The 17,626-nt window shown below is 40.8% G+C and overlaps 1 protein-coding gene across 1 annotated transcript; it reads right to left on the bottom strand.

The window, feature by feature from the left end:
* Nucleotides 1-7,025: 7,025 nt before the first annotated feature.
* LOC143419679 (uncharacterized) lies at nt 7,026-11,310 on the bottom strand. Its single transcript, XM_076887068.1, has 4 exons — nt 10,197-11,310; nt 10,071-10,108; nt 9,365-9,460; nt 7,026-8,624 (listed from the first exon to the last, which is right to left on the bottom strand). Exons 1-4 carry the CDS (start codon nt 10,685-10,687, stop codon nt 7,954-7,956), a joined length of 1,296 nt encoding a protein of 431 aa, XP_076743183.1. The 5' UTR covers nt 10,688-11,310; the 3' UTR covers nt 7,026-7,953.
* Nucleotides 11,311-17,626: the final 6,316 nt, after the last annotated feature.

The following is a 17,626-nucleotide window of genomic DNA, read 5'->3' as shown; positions in this document are numbered from 1 at the left end:
TAACCTGATATCACAGTAAAGCGTGTTATAGCCACGCCAGGTCCACCGTGTCCATTTCATGCTTTGGCTTGACATTAATAACACATTTGCATGTATGTACATGTTAGCCGCCTAGCCTAATTGTGTTTGGCAATTAACGACTCTGGAATGTACTTCATATGTTTTTTTTTCTCACTACAGAGGCTTGGCTTTAAATCTCTCCCCCTGCTGGTAATGCAACTTCTACATCCGTGTCCATTTTCTCATTTTGGAGAGGCAAAGCAAAAAATAGACATGGTGCAACAGTGTGTCTATTACACAATTTGCCATGATACTGGTTTGTACAGTTTGTGCATATCTTTACAAATACTTATCACTTTAAATTAAGAAAGACAAGAAAGACATTAGGTTTAAAAATGAAAATCATGAAATATGTCCTTGTCATGTCCAAAACAAAAAGGCCTTTTATGATAGGACTTGATAAAAAAAAACAGATAGTAGCAATGGCTGAAAGACATATCCATCTTTTCTGGTAAAAAAACAAAACAAAAACAACAACAACAACAAAATAGATCTGCTCTGTCCTGCTTATCTCAACAAAGGGTTCTTTTTATAACTTTTTAAAAACAAATATATAATTACTATTTTTTCTATTTTTATGTATTTATTTCACAAACTTGTTTAAAAAAATGTTTATATAAAAAAACTTGATCACATCATTCTCACAGTACTGAATAGTACTAGATGTACAGTCACGTACAGCTGCAAGTTTCAGCGCACAGGTTTGCTCCATTTGTTTCACCCCTTACAGCACCTGTTTTACCAGGATGCTGTTGGTGACTGATGGGGATCAAATTGACATCTTGGAAGGACTAAAAATAAATAAATAAACCAGCAACTTGCACATTGCCTTAATTCTTTAAACGTCACCTATCTGATCTAAAAACTCTCCAAGGGACCATCACTTTTTTCTCCTGCAGCGTTGATGATGGTGAAATCCTTGATAAAAGGCATGCTTTTCAGTATGACTCAGGAACTGCACAGATATGTACTGCAAGAGATTAAGTTGACTGGTTGCATGATTTAACACTGCACATGTTTTTGTTAGTGTAAATGACAGTAGGCCAAAAAATATCCTGCTGAACTTGTCAATCAAAAAAATCAATCAGTCAAACTCTGTTTGTGTAGCACATTTCATGTAGGTTAGAACAATTTTTTCAGATGACTCACAAGCCAATGATAACACAGACTATGTTTAGCTTAAAGTACAAACAGGCATTCATTGTTAGAAGCGACATGAAGGCTGCAGAAAGACCTGTTTCTACTCACCAATCATCACAGTGGTGTATTGTCAGGACCCCTTAGTGTTAAACTGTAACAAACCAAAAAGCCATTTGGTGTAATCTTTCAACACATATGTGACAGGCTGGGTTAACACCATGAGGCCCCAAGCAGATGTGTTTCACTGGAAAAGTTTGCTTTATAATGTGAAAGTCTTAAAATTGATTTTTCACTTGGTTAGACTACAGAACTAAGTGGAGGCACAGGAGGAGCCTGTCGCAGGTCTAAGTATCAACTGTCTCCAATACCTATTCACTCATACTTTAGGATCAGCATGTGACAACCCACACAGTACTAAACCACCTAAAGCACAGAGGGTGCTATCTGATAACACTCTTAAGTGACTGTAACTGTGCATTCAGTGTTATCATCCAGGGCATCCTAATCAGCAAATTACAAGACTTACAAATCTCCAAATCTCCCCACCTTCACCTGCATCAAAGACTTCCTCACGAACTGCCCACAGAAAGTCCAAATAGGACCCACCTCTCCTTCTCCCTCACTGGAGCACAACAAGGCTGTGTGCAGTCCTTTACCACTATTGAATGGTACTAGGAGTACACTGACTTGCTCCTATTCTCTAAAGGACCTTGTATTGTGCTCAGAGATTTGAATCTATCACCGTGTTTAGAGTAGATGTACATTTAGCTGTATACCCTGAAGAAATTTTACAGAAGTAAAAAAAAGCGGGAATCCTTATGAGACTGATGATCAGTGCACAGGGGAATAGGTCCTTTGGCAGCCATTCAGATGTACAGCGGTCCCTCGTTTATCGCAGGAGTTACGTTCTAAAAACAACCTGTGATAGGTGAAATCGGCGAAGTAACCAGTGTTTACAATTATTATAGATGTTTTAAGGGCGTAAAACCCCTCACTACACACTTTATACACTTTTCTCTGACAGGCACGAACATTTTCACATTTTTCTCTCATGTTTAAACACTCTCAAAGTTCCAAGATTCGTAGAAAAATAAGTTCGGTATTATAGAATGAAACCAAAGATCAAACCCTGTTTTCAGGTCCAGAACATGGGAATAGAGCAGCTGCGAGAGAATTCAACATTAATGAATCAATGGTACGGAAGTAGAGGAAGCAAGGAGAATGAGTTGAGGAAAGTTTGACTTATCTGACTGTTTTGTTTTGTTTAATGCGCCTCATAATCCGGTGTGCCTTATGGTCCGAAAAATACAGTAACTTCTACCTTCCTTTAGCTTTAACTTTTTGTGCTGTGGTTAACATGTTCCTCTGCCTTTTGGGTGTTACTGCAGGTGCCTTTGATGATGCAAAACGTTTCGTCGACATTGTTGTGCTTGTTGGGGAGAAAACTTACAGGCATACAGTGCAGCACTTCAGAGTCACACTGCCAACGATCGAAGATTTATGTAAATTTAACAAGCTGAACACATTCTGTACTGTACAGGAGCCAGGGTATGGAGGAGATTTATTGACAATGGTCTACAGCTGATACAATGTGCTGTGAAAAAAAGAAAGAAAGAAAGAAAAGCATGCAAAATTGCACAAAAAAAATCCACGAAACAGCGAGGCTGCGAAAGATGAACCGTGTTATAGCGAGGGACCACTGTACTTCCAAAGTGACCGGTCATTTATTGTATGATCAATGACCACCAGGTGTCACTATTGTGTTACCTAGACAACCAAATGTTCCTGACAACCAGGAATTTCTGTCAATGAGATCCTCAGTATGTACTCCTGTTGAAATGTGCTTGGCAGAGGATTCTGGGTGTTGGACTTCACTCTGCGGTTAGTTTTTAAAAAAATAATAATTATTATTATTTTTAGCTCAGATGTAGAACACACACAGGCATATCTTTTGAAATGACATAAAGTTAAAAGAGACAGAATAGGGGTTTTACGTTTCCCTTACTCTGACACTTTGATTTTGATTTGACTCACTGTTTTTTTTCTCATCAGTTAAGCAATGAACAATGTGCCAGTACACATTTTTCATTGCCAAACTTAGATAGCAGATGCCCCTGCTGAACTGCTGTGGATGCTGTGAGGTGGGATTATGGGAGTTGTTGGCTTTGTATTGGTAGGAGAATAACACATAACACATTTATAACAGCTACATTTAGAGAGCACTACAGGACTCACTGTCACTGGACTGGGATGTTATGTCTGGGCTCTCTTTGATCACAACAGGAACCCTGAACGATGGTGAAGACCTTCCCCTATGTTTGAGGCTCAACATGCTAGTGCATGCATGCTTTGTCAGGACCCCTGGTTGTTACATTTTTACAGAACCCCAGAATCCTTTTAACTTTAGGTTTTTAAAGAGTAGGATATCAAACAGGCTCTAATACAGTTCCCTCAATGTCTGAAAAAGACACCATGAGGGACATGAGTCCTGCTTTAGGACTCAATAGGACTCATTAGGTCATCCAACAAAAGGTCTAATAAGTATATGCCATAGTGAGGCATCCCTCTGTCAAAATTCACAAGAGTCACTATTCCTCCTGCAGTTTTCTTGTGCTCAGGGTTAAGGACACATCTGTTGTTTTATGGGCAATAATCTGTGAGTCATGGTGTTCAGAGCATATCTTCTATTTAAAAACTAGGGTAAATAATGTGTTGGCTGCTAACTTCAAGTTCTTTGTTCAAGCATTCCAGTATGAGTACTAGCAAGAAGTATGTAGCTTTTCAGTCCAACAATTACAACTACCCTTTCATTCAACACCAGATCTTGACAAGCTGTACTTTCCATGTTCTGCCTGTCAATGAGATTTGGAAAAAAACCCAAACATTGCATGACTTTTATTAGGTGGCACCACATGAAGAACAAAAGGACATGTTTCTACAGCAGTCAAAGGGAAAATGATTGCAAAAACTGCCACAGACTCAACAATAGAACCTGGAAATTCACTCCATACCATGCACCTCTTGACCCAGATCTTTTTTTTTTCACAGTGTCAAAAGATGCTTTCAGTTTTTTATTTGTGAAGCTGTGATATGAAGTGTATAATTAAAAAACAAGAACAACAACAACAACGAAAAAAGTTTAAAAAGTACCTTTCAAAAGTGATATCTGCTTTTTCCTACTTTAAGGTTTTTGTATTGCTTTCTTTCTTAGATACACAATCACTAAACCTGGTGAAGCTGTGGCTCTTTCAAAATGAGAAGTATAATTTTGGTAGCAGTCCATTGTTTGGCAACCGGCACTAAAGTAAATGACAGCAAAATATATTTTGGTTTGGTTACAGGACTCTCAGGTAAGAGCCTTTCAGCCAGGAAACTCACTGCAGCAGCTACTTATATTTTTTTTAAGAATGTCAAACTCAAGATGATGTATATATTTACAATGATATGATGAAAAATGTCCAGTATTATAAAGACAGCTCCAAACAATTTCCCACACTCGGTTCAAACTCAAGTTTAGCATTTGATCACCAGGGTGGTCTGAGGGCTCAACGTCCTCTATAAAGGGCTTTGAGGCAACTGTTGTTGTGATTTGGCACTATATAAATAAAACTCTTTAGCTGCTTTTTAAAAGTTTCCACAGAGTCCAAACTCTGTAGAAATAGAGGCAGTGCATTCCACAGTCTGAGTGCAACAGTTTGGAAGAATTGGTCTGCTCAAGTTCTGAAATCTCAAAAAATGGTATGCTTAATGGTGACTCTCCCCTATCACTTAAAGACTTTTTCAACATTCTTCCTTCTTTAATTTCCACCATTTAATCCTCACCTCTGTCTTGACTCACTTCCTTTTCTTGATTGTCAAAGTCATCCTACGATGCTGCCCTGCGACATTCTGTCTAGGTCGTCTTACAGTCTCTTTCAGATTGCACCTTCTGCATAAGATAGTCTACCTTTGTGCACATTCATCCATTCTTTTAAGTTACCCTGTGTTCCTCCCTCTTCTTTAGTATGGGTTCACCACAGCCATTTCCATCTTTTTTGCAAAAAGAATATATAATTCTGTATTTCTCTTGTCAACACAATACCTTAGTGGTCAAAAATCAACAAAAGTTAAAAATGAAAATTAGATTCATTGTGGAACTGTGTCATTTGAGTGTGATATTAAACCACATAGGCAGAATGTGCAACATTCTCCAGTCTTTATATCTATAGTAAAGGCTAGAGATTTGTAAATGTAGTGGAACAATGCAAGTAAGAGTTACTTACATGGCGCTTTTGAAAAATTATAGTTAAGCTGTGAAATGTAACAGATGCACTCCTGGTGATATAGGCTGAGGTCCACCCAATAGGCGGAGTGCAGGGAGCTGCACCACATTAAAACAGTGAAGAGCTGAGTTTATGTTCATTTGCCAAATAGTAAAGAACAAAAATGGTTAACAGTGCTGCAATCCCTGATGGCAAAGTTGGCTCATTTATATAGACTTCTTCTTTATACTACAGTCAGTGTTTATTAGCTGCCTCTTTTTTTAAATTTCTATTGCAGTTGAAAATATGTTCATTCAAACAGTAATTATAACACTGGGTCTTTCTTTCTTTCTGCAGGTCCTCCAATGAGGATTCTGATGATTGGGAAACCTGGTGTTGGGAAGAGTGCCACTGGCAACACCATCCTGGCTAAAACATATTTTAAGTCTAGTGTTAGCTTGGAGTCAGCAACAAAGACCTGTGAGTTTGGAAATGTTCCAGACTGTGAAAGAAGGATCACTGTGGTCTATACACCTGGCTTTCTAGACAGATCTAAAACTGCAGACAGTATAAAGAAAGACATCGCAAAATCCATGCAGATTACCACTCCTGGCCCTCATGTCTTCTTGCTGGTCCTGCAGATTGGTAGGTTTACCAAAGAAGAACAAAATTGTGTGGACACTGTAACAACCCTTTTGGGTTATAGCACCACTAGGGGGGGTTGCCCAACTATTGTAGTAGCTATGGGGGTCTCCTAGTGGGTGTGTGTTGTTAGCGGCAGCCATTCCATGCTGCTCATATTCCATTCTCCAAGAAAACACCTTACTGTTGTGACAAGCTGGCGCTGGCGATACCAATCCCTGCGCATGTAGGCTCGGACGAGTACAGCCGAGGAGACCTGGCTTATAAAGTGTAATGTTGCTGACAGCGAATAAAGGTCTGTTATTGGATTTAACCGACTGGCTTCGAGTTATCCGGCTAACCTCCACACCACATGCCCGCTGGACCTGCTAGCCGCTCCTTACTCGCAAGACAGCTGTTACAACACCCTGGAAAAACTGTTTGCACCAATCACCATGATTGGAAAATTAGTTAACAAATGTGGTAACAGGTTTCATGTGTCTGACAACACTAACTCCATGAACAGAGAACAGATTGCTGAGCTTGTCAATTCGTCAGCGCGGTTAGCGCCGCGCAGCTGCTCGCACAGGGTGAGCCTAACTCGCTAACGGAGATTTGCCGCGTTAATGCGGTTATGGCGTTAATGACATTTTAGCAAGATTAACGCTGACAGCACTGGGGTAACCATCAAAGCATAAATAAAGTGCCATCAGTGAGAGGCTGCAATATTACCCACCCCCGAGAGCCAGAGACCACATGTCTGCATACCTGCTCCAATAGAAGGAAGAGTAACACCTGAGATGGACAGAACAAAGGGCATGAGCTGATATGTGAACTACCAGTAATAAAGATGTTGTAATAAACATTTATAGTTAATACTAGTTAGAACAAGACTTTAAATAACTGACACAACATAATTGCTGGATTAAGTTGAGTTTATTATTATCATTATTTTCCATTTTGTTTTGAATAGATATCAAATAAACTGGATGTATAGAAATTGTTCTATTTTACTCATCAACATTTTGTCTTATGCACGTTATGCTATACCAAAACTTATAAACTAGCTTTCCCAAACATACCCCAATTTTCTGATATACAAAAAAAAAAGAAAAACTGGAGATATTGCCCACCTACTTCCAACCTGTTTTGATCTTTCAATACTGAACATACTGAACAATGACTATCTATAAACGATACTGAAGTCTTTAATTATCTTTTCATCATATTTGATTATTCATACTTATTTCCCTAAGTTGCAAAAAAAATGTAAATATATTTAAAGGCAAATTAAGTATAAGTAATAAGTAATCTTCTAAACTTGAAGATTGGAGTTACAATGACAGAACAGCTATCAAGATAAATACACACAATAATAAATTCATACTGCATCAAAGTATTACACTTGTACCTTCTCCACAAACTGATACATGGAGTTATCAACACGTTCTCACTTCCAAAGCATAACATTTTACACCAGGTGGCAAATCATCAGTATATTGCACTTTCGGCCACCCAACACGTCCCTATATTATGAGTTTGGAAAAATGAGGAAACGTGAGAACTGTTTTGAATGAATCTACGCATGTACATTTATTTTACGTAAATCGCTTTGGAAAACACTAACACGCTTAAGGTGGTAGTTAACGTTAGGGATAAGGTTATGGTCAGGGCTGTAGTACACGGCTGGAATGCGTGTTACCGTGGGAGCGTTATTCTATTCAATTTCATCCACAATTTGGTGCGTAGCATAGGAACGCGGAAGGCCACCTTTCCATGGAACACCTCGGGATGTGACAAATCTTTGGTATATTACGCGTCATGAGTGAGAACGGGCTTGGAGTTGATCACTTTTTTTGGGACATTCAGTGCACATCAACCAAAGTTAAAGCTAACACAAACAACACTGTGGAGATGGGTCTTTTTCTGTCAAATTTGGAAACAACTGTTCAACTTTCTTGATGAGTTCCTTGACCTGTTTAGAGTCTTTGGAGGTGTTCTTGAATACATGGTAACGATTGCCACAAGCTTCCAATATTTCCTTGAGGTGACTTTGTGGAACAATGAACTCGTTGAGGTTACATTTAATATTTTCCCCATGTGTAAACAGGACGATTGTTTTTTCTCTGATTCTCCAGCCAAGAAGTTTCTCCAGGTTCTCTAATATTCCTCTTTCGCCCTCTGTGAACCTGCCGAGCTGTATCACAAGTAACACCACACACTGCCCTGGCTGACAGTACAACTTACACTCATTCAGCTGTGCCTCTTGCATGGATTTGTTTTCATGACAGAAGTCCGGGGTGTCAACCAGTCTAATCTGTTTTCCACTCCCAACCTTCATCATTCTGGTCTCACACTTGGTGGTTACTGGTGTTGAGCTTGGATAGGATTTAAATGGGGTTGAATCCTGCTGGCTATTCCCAATTGTCAGGGATGGAAGCATTGGCTGCAGGGAGTTCTCTGCAGCCAGGATTGTGTTTGCTGAAGCGCTCTTTCCAGTCCCACCTTTTCCCAGCAGAACTATGTTAAACACAGCATCTAACGAACTGTGGGCACTGCCACCTGGAAGATGTAAAACAGGAATTGAGTTAATTTCTCAGTTCCCAACTGTTCCTCTATGTGGCATCAGGCATTATGTACACTTTGAAGGTAAGACATCTAATCATTGTTTTACCTTTGTTTTTTTAACTGGATGCATTTATTGTGTCATAACTTCTAAGGTATACTAATATTATGCTCAGGTGCAAAAAAGATTCTTTGTGAGTTGAAGGAGCATAGCGAATAGACACCTGAGGAAACATGTGCAATGAATGCTGTTCATTTAGACATGTTCAGGGATTTTTCAACCGCATGGATAGTCTGTATGTATTTTTATAACCTTTCATAATATTTACACTGAGATGTTTGGAGAGTCTGGGATATGGGGTATGTAATAGATAATCTATTTTCATAATTACTTCTCTTCTGAAACCTGTTAAGATTACTATGAAAACACCTGGTTCTACGAAAAACATACAAAAAATAAATATATAAATAAATATATAAATGAATAAATTAAAATTTTTACCTGACCTGTCTGGCAGTGCAGCAATCAGAATGGATTTACTTTGAGAAGTGAACCATGGCTTTTGCTATAATGGTCCACTAGATAGTCATATTTTATTAGGATTTTTTATTTGGAGTTATTACAGTAACAGTAGACAAGACCAGGGAATGGAAAAGGAACATAAGAAAGACAGCAAAGTTGGGGAGAAAGTTAACAGAAGGAGAGGGATTCTTATATGGAGTGGCATTAATACAACCAGGGAGTGGTGCTGGGGTCATGGTAGAGCTGTTCATCAACGTAGAGCCGGTCCATTGTGATGACAGGAGGGGAGCACGTTTGGATGAACCTGCGTCTGAATGAACAAGAAACTGTTCTTGATGTTGTGATGACCTTCTGTCAAGATTAGTAGGAAAAAAGGGAAAACGAAGCAGTGGATGATAACTGATCAAATGTAAAACTCAGTTGACCAGATAGGGATGAAGCTGAAGAGGGCAGACTGAGCAAGGCAGAAGAGTGAAGAGAGAAAAAACTGATATGATATGATAATATTTAAGGAGTATGATTTGGATAGCTAGCTACTGACACTGTGGCTACAACATAGAATTAGTATACCTGCAAGGCTTTTAACACACAAAGAGCCCTGATCGTCAATTCTCTCCCTGATACACAGGATATCATTGTAGATCAAATAGAGAAAATGAAAATAGCTGATGGAGGAGACTAAACACTTGATGTCTACAGTGTAGCTTTGCCTGAAAAGGTTTGGCCAGCCAAAAACCAGAAATTTTACCTGAAATTAATAATAATTAAAAAAAAAATCAACTATAATGGCGTAATTATAGCGGTAATCATTTAGCATTTTCTAAGATTATTCTAATATTTAATAAATAAATAAATAAATAAATAAATAAATAAATAAATAAATAAATAACAGAAGAATCTGCATTCTAATATATACTTACCTGTTCTCTGAAGGTCATTGTAAGAATGGAAGTCATTTCTGAAAAGATAACAGTAATCACTATGACTGTACACAAAAATATAAATACCAGCTTATCTCAAAATTAGAGTATGGAAATTTTTTTTACCTTTTGCGTTCCAACTCATGTTTCCTTCTTTGCACAATTTTGTGGCTGTAGTTTTTGTAGTCAAACTGAAATGACTGATGGTTTGAAGACCAGTTCATAAATACTGAAACCATTTTTTTCAGAATAACCGACTTGACGTTGAACACTTCGTCTACATAACTGAGTAAATCATGGTTTTCTTGTTTTTCTAAGATGACAACTAAATTTTCTGTGACATTTTCTTCAAAGATATCTTTAAATGCAATGATTTGATTCCCCACTTTTTCTTTAGATGTGCTTTCTGACTCTATTGCCAGTATGAATAAATGAGGGCCAGGATATGAAAGTGCCATGAAGTCAATAATCTTCTGGTCTGGATTCATACATTCATCATCAAAGAATTTAGGAGCACTGATGATCCTGAATGAATTATCTTCTTTCAATTCACAGTAAGGTGAAGGCTTCCCAAAAGTACAGTGACCTTGGAGGAATGTACTTTCGATCTTGCTCATGAAATCAGGCTTTTCTCCAAACAAAGCGATAGTAAACTTGCCAGAATTTTCTGTGGAAGCAAAAGCAATAATAACTTTCAGAAACAATCTGCTTTATTTTATAATAATTTATAATATAAAATCATTCACATATATCTGTGGCATTAAACATAACTAAAAACAAAAAAGCAGTTTCACAGAACAAAAGGGTTGGGCAACTGCTGTGCTAAGACTCTGTTTTTGATTGCACTATTATTCTCCAACAGGCTGGCTGCTTTGCAGCATGTCTCTCTATCTCAGTGGTTCCCAAACTGTTTTTGCTAGGCCCTCCTTTGTTTTACAAAAAAAATGTTCGCACCCCCCTACTGACCGCGCGTGCACGCACACGCACACGCACAAACACATGGGGCAGGGATAGCTCAGTAGGTGGAGTGGTGGCCCCATGATCGGAAGGTCAGGGGTTCAACTCCACTGAATGGCTACCCTGAGGTACCCCTGAGCAAGGTACCGTCCCTACACACTGCTCCCCGGGCGCTGCATTGGTGGCTGCCCACTGCTTCACTGGGTGAATGGGTTAAATGCAGAAGAACTATTTCCCTATGGGGACTAACACATACACATTATTATTATCCTCCAACCAAACACAATCATATTTTGCTCCACTGCGGTTTATTTCACACCTCAAACATTTAGTAAGCAATTAAGCAAATACAAGTAATCTGCAATAAATTACAGGTAATAAGAAAATAAACTACTAACTCTTTTACGCTACGTCCACACCTACATGGGTAATTTTGAAAACGCAGCTGTTTCGTCCACACGTAAACAGCATTTCGAATCACCGAAAACGGAGATTTTTTAAAACTCCTTTTTTGCATTTATGTGTGGACGAGGAATACAGAGTTCATCACACAACGTCAAAGGTATGTGCCTTTTTTCACGTCACGTGCGCCACGTTATTGTTTACATGAGATGAATTGCAGAATGGCAGATAGACACAAAATACTGTTAATCTGACTATCTTCTAGGGATGGGTACCGGTATCTGGTATTCTGACATAAACGGTAGTAACCAGACCGAAAAGCAGCACACATTTCGGTGCTTTTTTTCCCCCCCTGACATGTCATACACTTTGGATTCTAGCCAATCATTTTACCTTTCCGAGGATAGTAGGTGGGTCCAGGTACGTACGTTCTTTTAGAGCAGAGCTACAGATTAAAAATGCCCAAGGGGAAGCGGTCAAAAGTCTGGCTGTACTTCACAGCACAAGATGCAAACTCAGCAGCCTGCAACAAGTGCTTTAAGGTGATACTGTGCAAAGGAGGTAACTCCTCGAATCTGATGAAACACCTGGCGACACATAGCATTTTGTTAAAAGCTGAGAAATGCGCCGTATTTGATAACTTGTTGTGAGACCTCACACCGTGCACATCTACTGCGGGTGGGTTGCCTGTTATTGGACCCGGAGTTAGCAACATTCCCCAAAAACCCAAAGAGTAGAGTCCTGGCCCCTAGCCCTGCCAGTGTAGCAGAAATGATGACAGATGATGATGGCAGCAGCAGCCGTTCTTCTCTGCGTGAGTAGCTTAATGTTATTCGTGTATAATTTACGTTGAGTAGGCTAACCACGTTATTAAATTAATGCATGTGAGGTGAACTAGCAAACATCATCATAGCTACATGCGGCTGTCTTCTTGTTTGATGGCAGATACTCCCTTCACCCTGGCCAAAAAGGCTAAAATTACCAAAGAAAAAGTGGAAAACAGCTAAACATGAGAGGCTTTTGGACAAATCTTGTATTTTTTCCATTGATTAAGCACTGCTTCCAGCTAAGAGTGATACCAAAAATCCCCTATAGTCTAACATTGTTATCTTTTTACAAAAAAAACAGCTGAACATGAGAGGTTTTTGGACCAATTTTGTGTTCTCCGTTCTTTAAGCACCGTTTAAGCACCGGCACCGTTTCAAAAGTACACAGCAAATTCAAAAGTGTTAACTGTTTTGGTGTTAATAGTCTTCTTGCAAAAGTAGAATTAATTTTACTCTAAGCAGAGTCACATTCTTTTAATGTAACTCTGAGGTGTAAAATGATAGTAGTTAAAATCAAGTGTTAAAAATGAGTGTTTCTATTTCAAATCTGGAGGTGTTACAATGGAAACATTAACTCTTGACCTCTTAACTCTGAACTCCTAGAGGGGCTATGACACCAACAGAGTAAATTCACAGACTCCGCCCCCAGCACCATAGGCTCCAATCGAAGCCGACGTGAAGCCGTTTCAGAACATTTTGCTCTACATATTTGAGTCAGTGTTGCCAACTTAACGACTTTGTCGCTATATTCAGTGAGTTCACAAGGTTTAAAACTACTTATAAACACACACACAGTAACTCCACCAGAGTGCCAATCTTGGGTCACTTTTGCCAGTCCAGGCCCGGATAAAGGAGCAAGGTTGGAATTGTGACATTAAAAAACAATAATTGCTAAAAGAAATTGAATTTCCCTCGGGATGAATAAAGTATTCTGATTCTGATTTGTAGTTCTAAATAAATTCTAAATTCATTTAAGACGTTTTTTACTCAGTCTATGTCTCTTCCACGATGCTATTTCTCTCTCCAACAGCGTAGGTTACAATTAGATTAGCATGACCAATTATGCAAATTAGGTGATGACGTCATTTAGCGACTTCTAGCGACTTTTAGGACAGCCAATAGCGATTTTCCTTACTGAGGAGCTGGCAACACTGATTTGAGTTGTTTGCCATGCTTGGTAAGTCATTTTTTCAAAGATTGTTTCAATTATTATTATTATCTTTTACTTCTGTGGCTCTTTGGAGTCGAGACAAAGCTGTGTGAAAGGCATTAGCCATGTTGCTCGGTGATAGCATAATATTATGTTTTAGCTAGCTGAAAGGTATTGTTTGCGGGCAAATACGACAGCCTTGAAAAAAAGCTTGCATGTGAATTTTCAGTCAAACCTTTGGTCAAATACACCTAAAACATTTAGTTCAGTATTACCTGTTGCCTGTGTCTTTGTCTTTTGGGAAAATACTTTACACAAATAATGGCTCAAAGAGGATTCCTTTTTTTTTTTTTTTTTTTTTTTTTACTGTGCAGCAATTGTTTACTGGATTATTTGTGCCATTAATTAGTGTCAACTAATTTTTATTCAATCTCCACATAGGATATGCTTGTGAAGATGGAATATGGGGGAGAGCAGAAGTGCGTTGAAGTTCCACAAAGTGATGAATGAAGGACATGCATATTGTATTGAAGAAATAAGTGATGTTATTTGCATTTACCAGCTCACCTATGTAATTCAAATTCAAATTCAAATTTTTATTTGTCACGTACACAGTCATACACAGTACGATATGTAGTGAAATGCTTGGACAACTGCTCGTGACCTAAAGAAAACAAAAAAGGAAAAGGCTATGAATAAGATAGGAAATAAATATGAAAAATTAAAAAGGGTAAATTTAACTAGGAAGGAATAAAATATAAATTAAGGTTAAAAATGAAATAACTGTACAACACAAATTAGAATGAAGGGTAAATTTAACTGGGAAGAATAAGATAAAATATATAAATTAAAGTTGAAAATAAAATAACTGTACAACAAAATACACAATATAGAACTATATAAGAATGTATGAAGAAATCTAAATATAAATAAATATATACACAATAACAGCAACTGTACAAGTATTAACCGGAAATGAAGAATATAGTGACCAGTGTTGTGCAAAACCAAAGTCCAGAAAGTCCAGTGTGTGTGTAAGAACTGTATGTGTGGGTCAGTACTGTGTGGTGGTGTGATTGAGAGACCGTATCGCCTGCGGGAAGAAGCTCCTCCTCAGTCTCTCTGTGTTGGTCTTCAGGGAGCGGAATCGCTTTCCTGACCTCAGCAGAGAGAACAGTCTGTTGTTGGGATGGCTGAGGTCCTTCACGATCTTCCTGGCCTTGGTCCAGCACCGCCTGCTGTAGATTGAGTGCAGGTCAGGGAGCTCGGAGCGGATGGTGCGCTCAGCTGACCGCACAACCCTCTGTAGAGCTCGTCTGTCCTGCATGGTGCTGTTCCCGAACCAGGTTAAGATGTTTCCCGCCAGGATGCTCTCTATGGTGCACGAGTAAAAGTTCCTGAGCACCTTGGAGGGCAGTTGGAAGTCTCTCAAGCGTCTGAGGTGGTAGAGACGCTGTCGGGCCTTTTTCACCACAGTGTTGATGTGACAGGACCATGACAGGTCCTGCGTGATGTGAACTCCGAGGTATTTGAAGCTGTCCACTCTCTCCACTGGGCACTCGTTGATGACGGGGGTCTGGTAGTTCCTCTCCTGCTTAGTGCTGAAGTCCACTATCAGCTCCTTTGTCTTACTGACGTTTAGAAGGAGGTTGTTCCTCTGGCACCAGTTCTCCAGATTCCTAATCTCCTTCAGGTAGGCCGTCTCGTTGTTATCAGAGATCAGGCCCACCACGACGATGTCGTCAGCAAACTTGATGATGGTGGTGGAGCTGGTAGTGGCCACACAGTCATATGTGTACAAAGAGTACAGCAGGGGGCTCAGAACACACCCCTGGGGGGCTCCAGTGCTGAGAGTGGTGGAGGCTGAGACATGTCCGCCCATCCTTACTGCCTGTGGTCTGCCAGTTAGGAAGTTGGAGATCCACTGACACATAGATGAGCTGAGTCCCAGATGCTCCAGCTTGGTGGTGAGTGTGGAGGGAATTATGGTGTTAAATGCAGAGCTGTAGTCTATGAAGAGCATTTTAACATAATTCCCCCTTCTAGTGTCCAAGTGAGTGAGTGATGTGTGGAGGAGATGAGAGATGGCATCGTCTGTGGAACGATTTGGACGGTAAGCAAACTGTAGTGGGTCCAGTGTGTCTGGTAGTGAAGAAATGATGAAGTCTCTGACCAGGCGTTCAAAGCACTTCATCACTACTGAGGTGAGGGCTACAGGGCGATAGTCATTGAGAGAAGCAGGGTGGGGTTTCTTCGGGACAGGAACAATGATGGACTCTTTGAAGCATGTGGGGATCACCGACTGAGATAAAGAGATGTTGAATATCTCAGTGAACACAGGAGCTAGCTGGTATGCGCAGTCTCTGAGGATACGACCTGGGATGCCGTCTGGTCCTGCTGCTTTCCTGGTGTTCACTCTCTTGAAGGCTCTCCTTACTTCATGCTCGGAGATGACGAGCACGTTTCCGGTGCTGGCAGTATCTTCCTGTCTGCAGCCGTTAGCGCCGCTAACACTAGCATTGTTGGAGACCTTAGCTGCAGCCTCGAAGCGAGCATAGAAAGTGTTCAGCTCGTCTGCCAGAGTCACGGCCGCGTTCGTCATACCGGTTGTTGGTGCTTTATAGTCCGTTATTGTCCTTAGTCCCCGCCACAGGCTCCTAGAGTCACTCTGTTGGAGTTGTGACTCTAGTTTCCTCCCGTAGCGCTGCTTCGCCTCTTTCACCGCCCTCCGCACGTTATATGACGCGGCTTTGTACGGGTCCATGTCCCCCGTCATGAGTCCCGTGTTGTAGGCAGCGGTGCGGGATCTCAGAGCGTCGCGGATGGTTTTATCCACCCACGGCTTCTGGTTGGGAAACGTTGTGATAGTCTTTGTCTCCACGGTATCATCCGCTAGTTTCCCGATGAATCCCACAACCGCTTCCGTAAACACGTTGACGTCATCGTCGGAGCTGTTTCTGAACATGCCCCAGTCTGCGTCATCGAGTGCGTCCTGTAACGCGGCCACCGATTGATCCGTCCAGCGCGCGACCTTCCTCTGAACCGGAACTTCCTGTTTCAGCCTTTGTTTGTATTTTGGCATGAGGAAGATGGCGGCGTGATCAGATTTGCCAAACGGGGGGCGGGATTGTGCCTTGTAGCCGTCCTTGACCGTAGTGTAGCAGTGGTCCAGTGTCCTTTCACCCCTGGTGGGGCAGGTGATGTGTTGATAAAAGTTCGGCGCTGCGCGTTTGAGGTTGGCGCTATTAAAGTCCCCCGTCACAATAAGCGCAGCGTCCCGGTGTTGTGTCTGGTGCTGTGTGAGTGCCTCATGCAGCTCGCATAAGGCGGTGACCGTGTCCGCTTGTGGTGGAATATAAACGGCACTTACAATGACCGATGTAAATTCCCGAGGTAGATAAAAAGGACGACACATGATGGACAGTAGTTCCAGATTTGGTGTGCAGGAGCGTGTGAGAGGAACAACGTTCGCACTGTTGCACCAGTTGTTGTTCACCATTAAACACACGCCGCCTCCCCTTGACTTCCCCGAGTCCCGTGTCCTGTCCATGCGGTGAACCGAGAAGAACTCGGCCGGCTGGATGGCGTGGTCCGGCACCGCTGGGTTCAGCCATGTCTCGGTGAAGCAGAGGAGATTGCAGTCCCGAATGTCTCTCTGGAACTTTATCCTGGCCCTGAGGTCGTCAAGCTTGTTCTCCAGTGACTGGACGTTGGCGAGCAGGATGCTTAGGCAGAGGTGTGCGGTGTGCACGAGCTCTCAGCCTGTTCCTGACGCCGGCTCGCTTCCCTCTAGGCCGCCGCCGCTTCCCTTTGTTCTCCCTCGAGATCTCACTCGGCCAGCTCGGATCCGGAGTTAAAAACTTCGAATTGTGAGTACATTGTATACCAATAGAAACAAGAGTGTCACTGTCATACCTAATGTACCCAATGGTGATGATTTTGCCGATTTAGAAACGCTGAAAACTAACTTAAAAAGCAAAGACAAAGAAAAAGTGGTCGGAGCAGTCGTGACGGCAGCCGACCTCACCGGCGCCATCTTATATTCCATGTCAGACCTTTTGATAAACAAAATTCTAATGAAAGTGAGAACATGTATACTGTTACATCTTTCAGAAAATGTTTTGAAATTGTGGTGCACAGTTCAGAATAAATGTTTTTCAAAAACCATTGCATCTTTTTAGTAAATGTTTATTTCCAACATAAATTTCTAGAAGTTCAGA

The sequence above is a fragment of the Maylandia zebra genome, linkage group LG7 (assembly GCF_041146795.1).
Source record: "Maylandia zebra isolate NMK-2024a linkage group LG7, Mzebra_GT3a, whole genome shotgun sequence".
NCBI lineage: Eukaryota > Metazoa > Chordata > Actinopteri > Cichliformes > Cichlidae > Maylandia > Maylandia zebra.
This window is presented reverse-complemented; position numbering and strand designations above follow the sequence as displayed.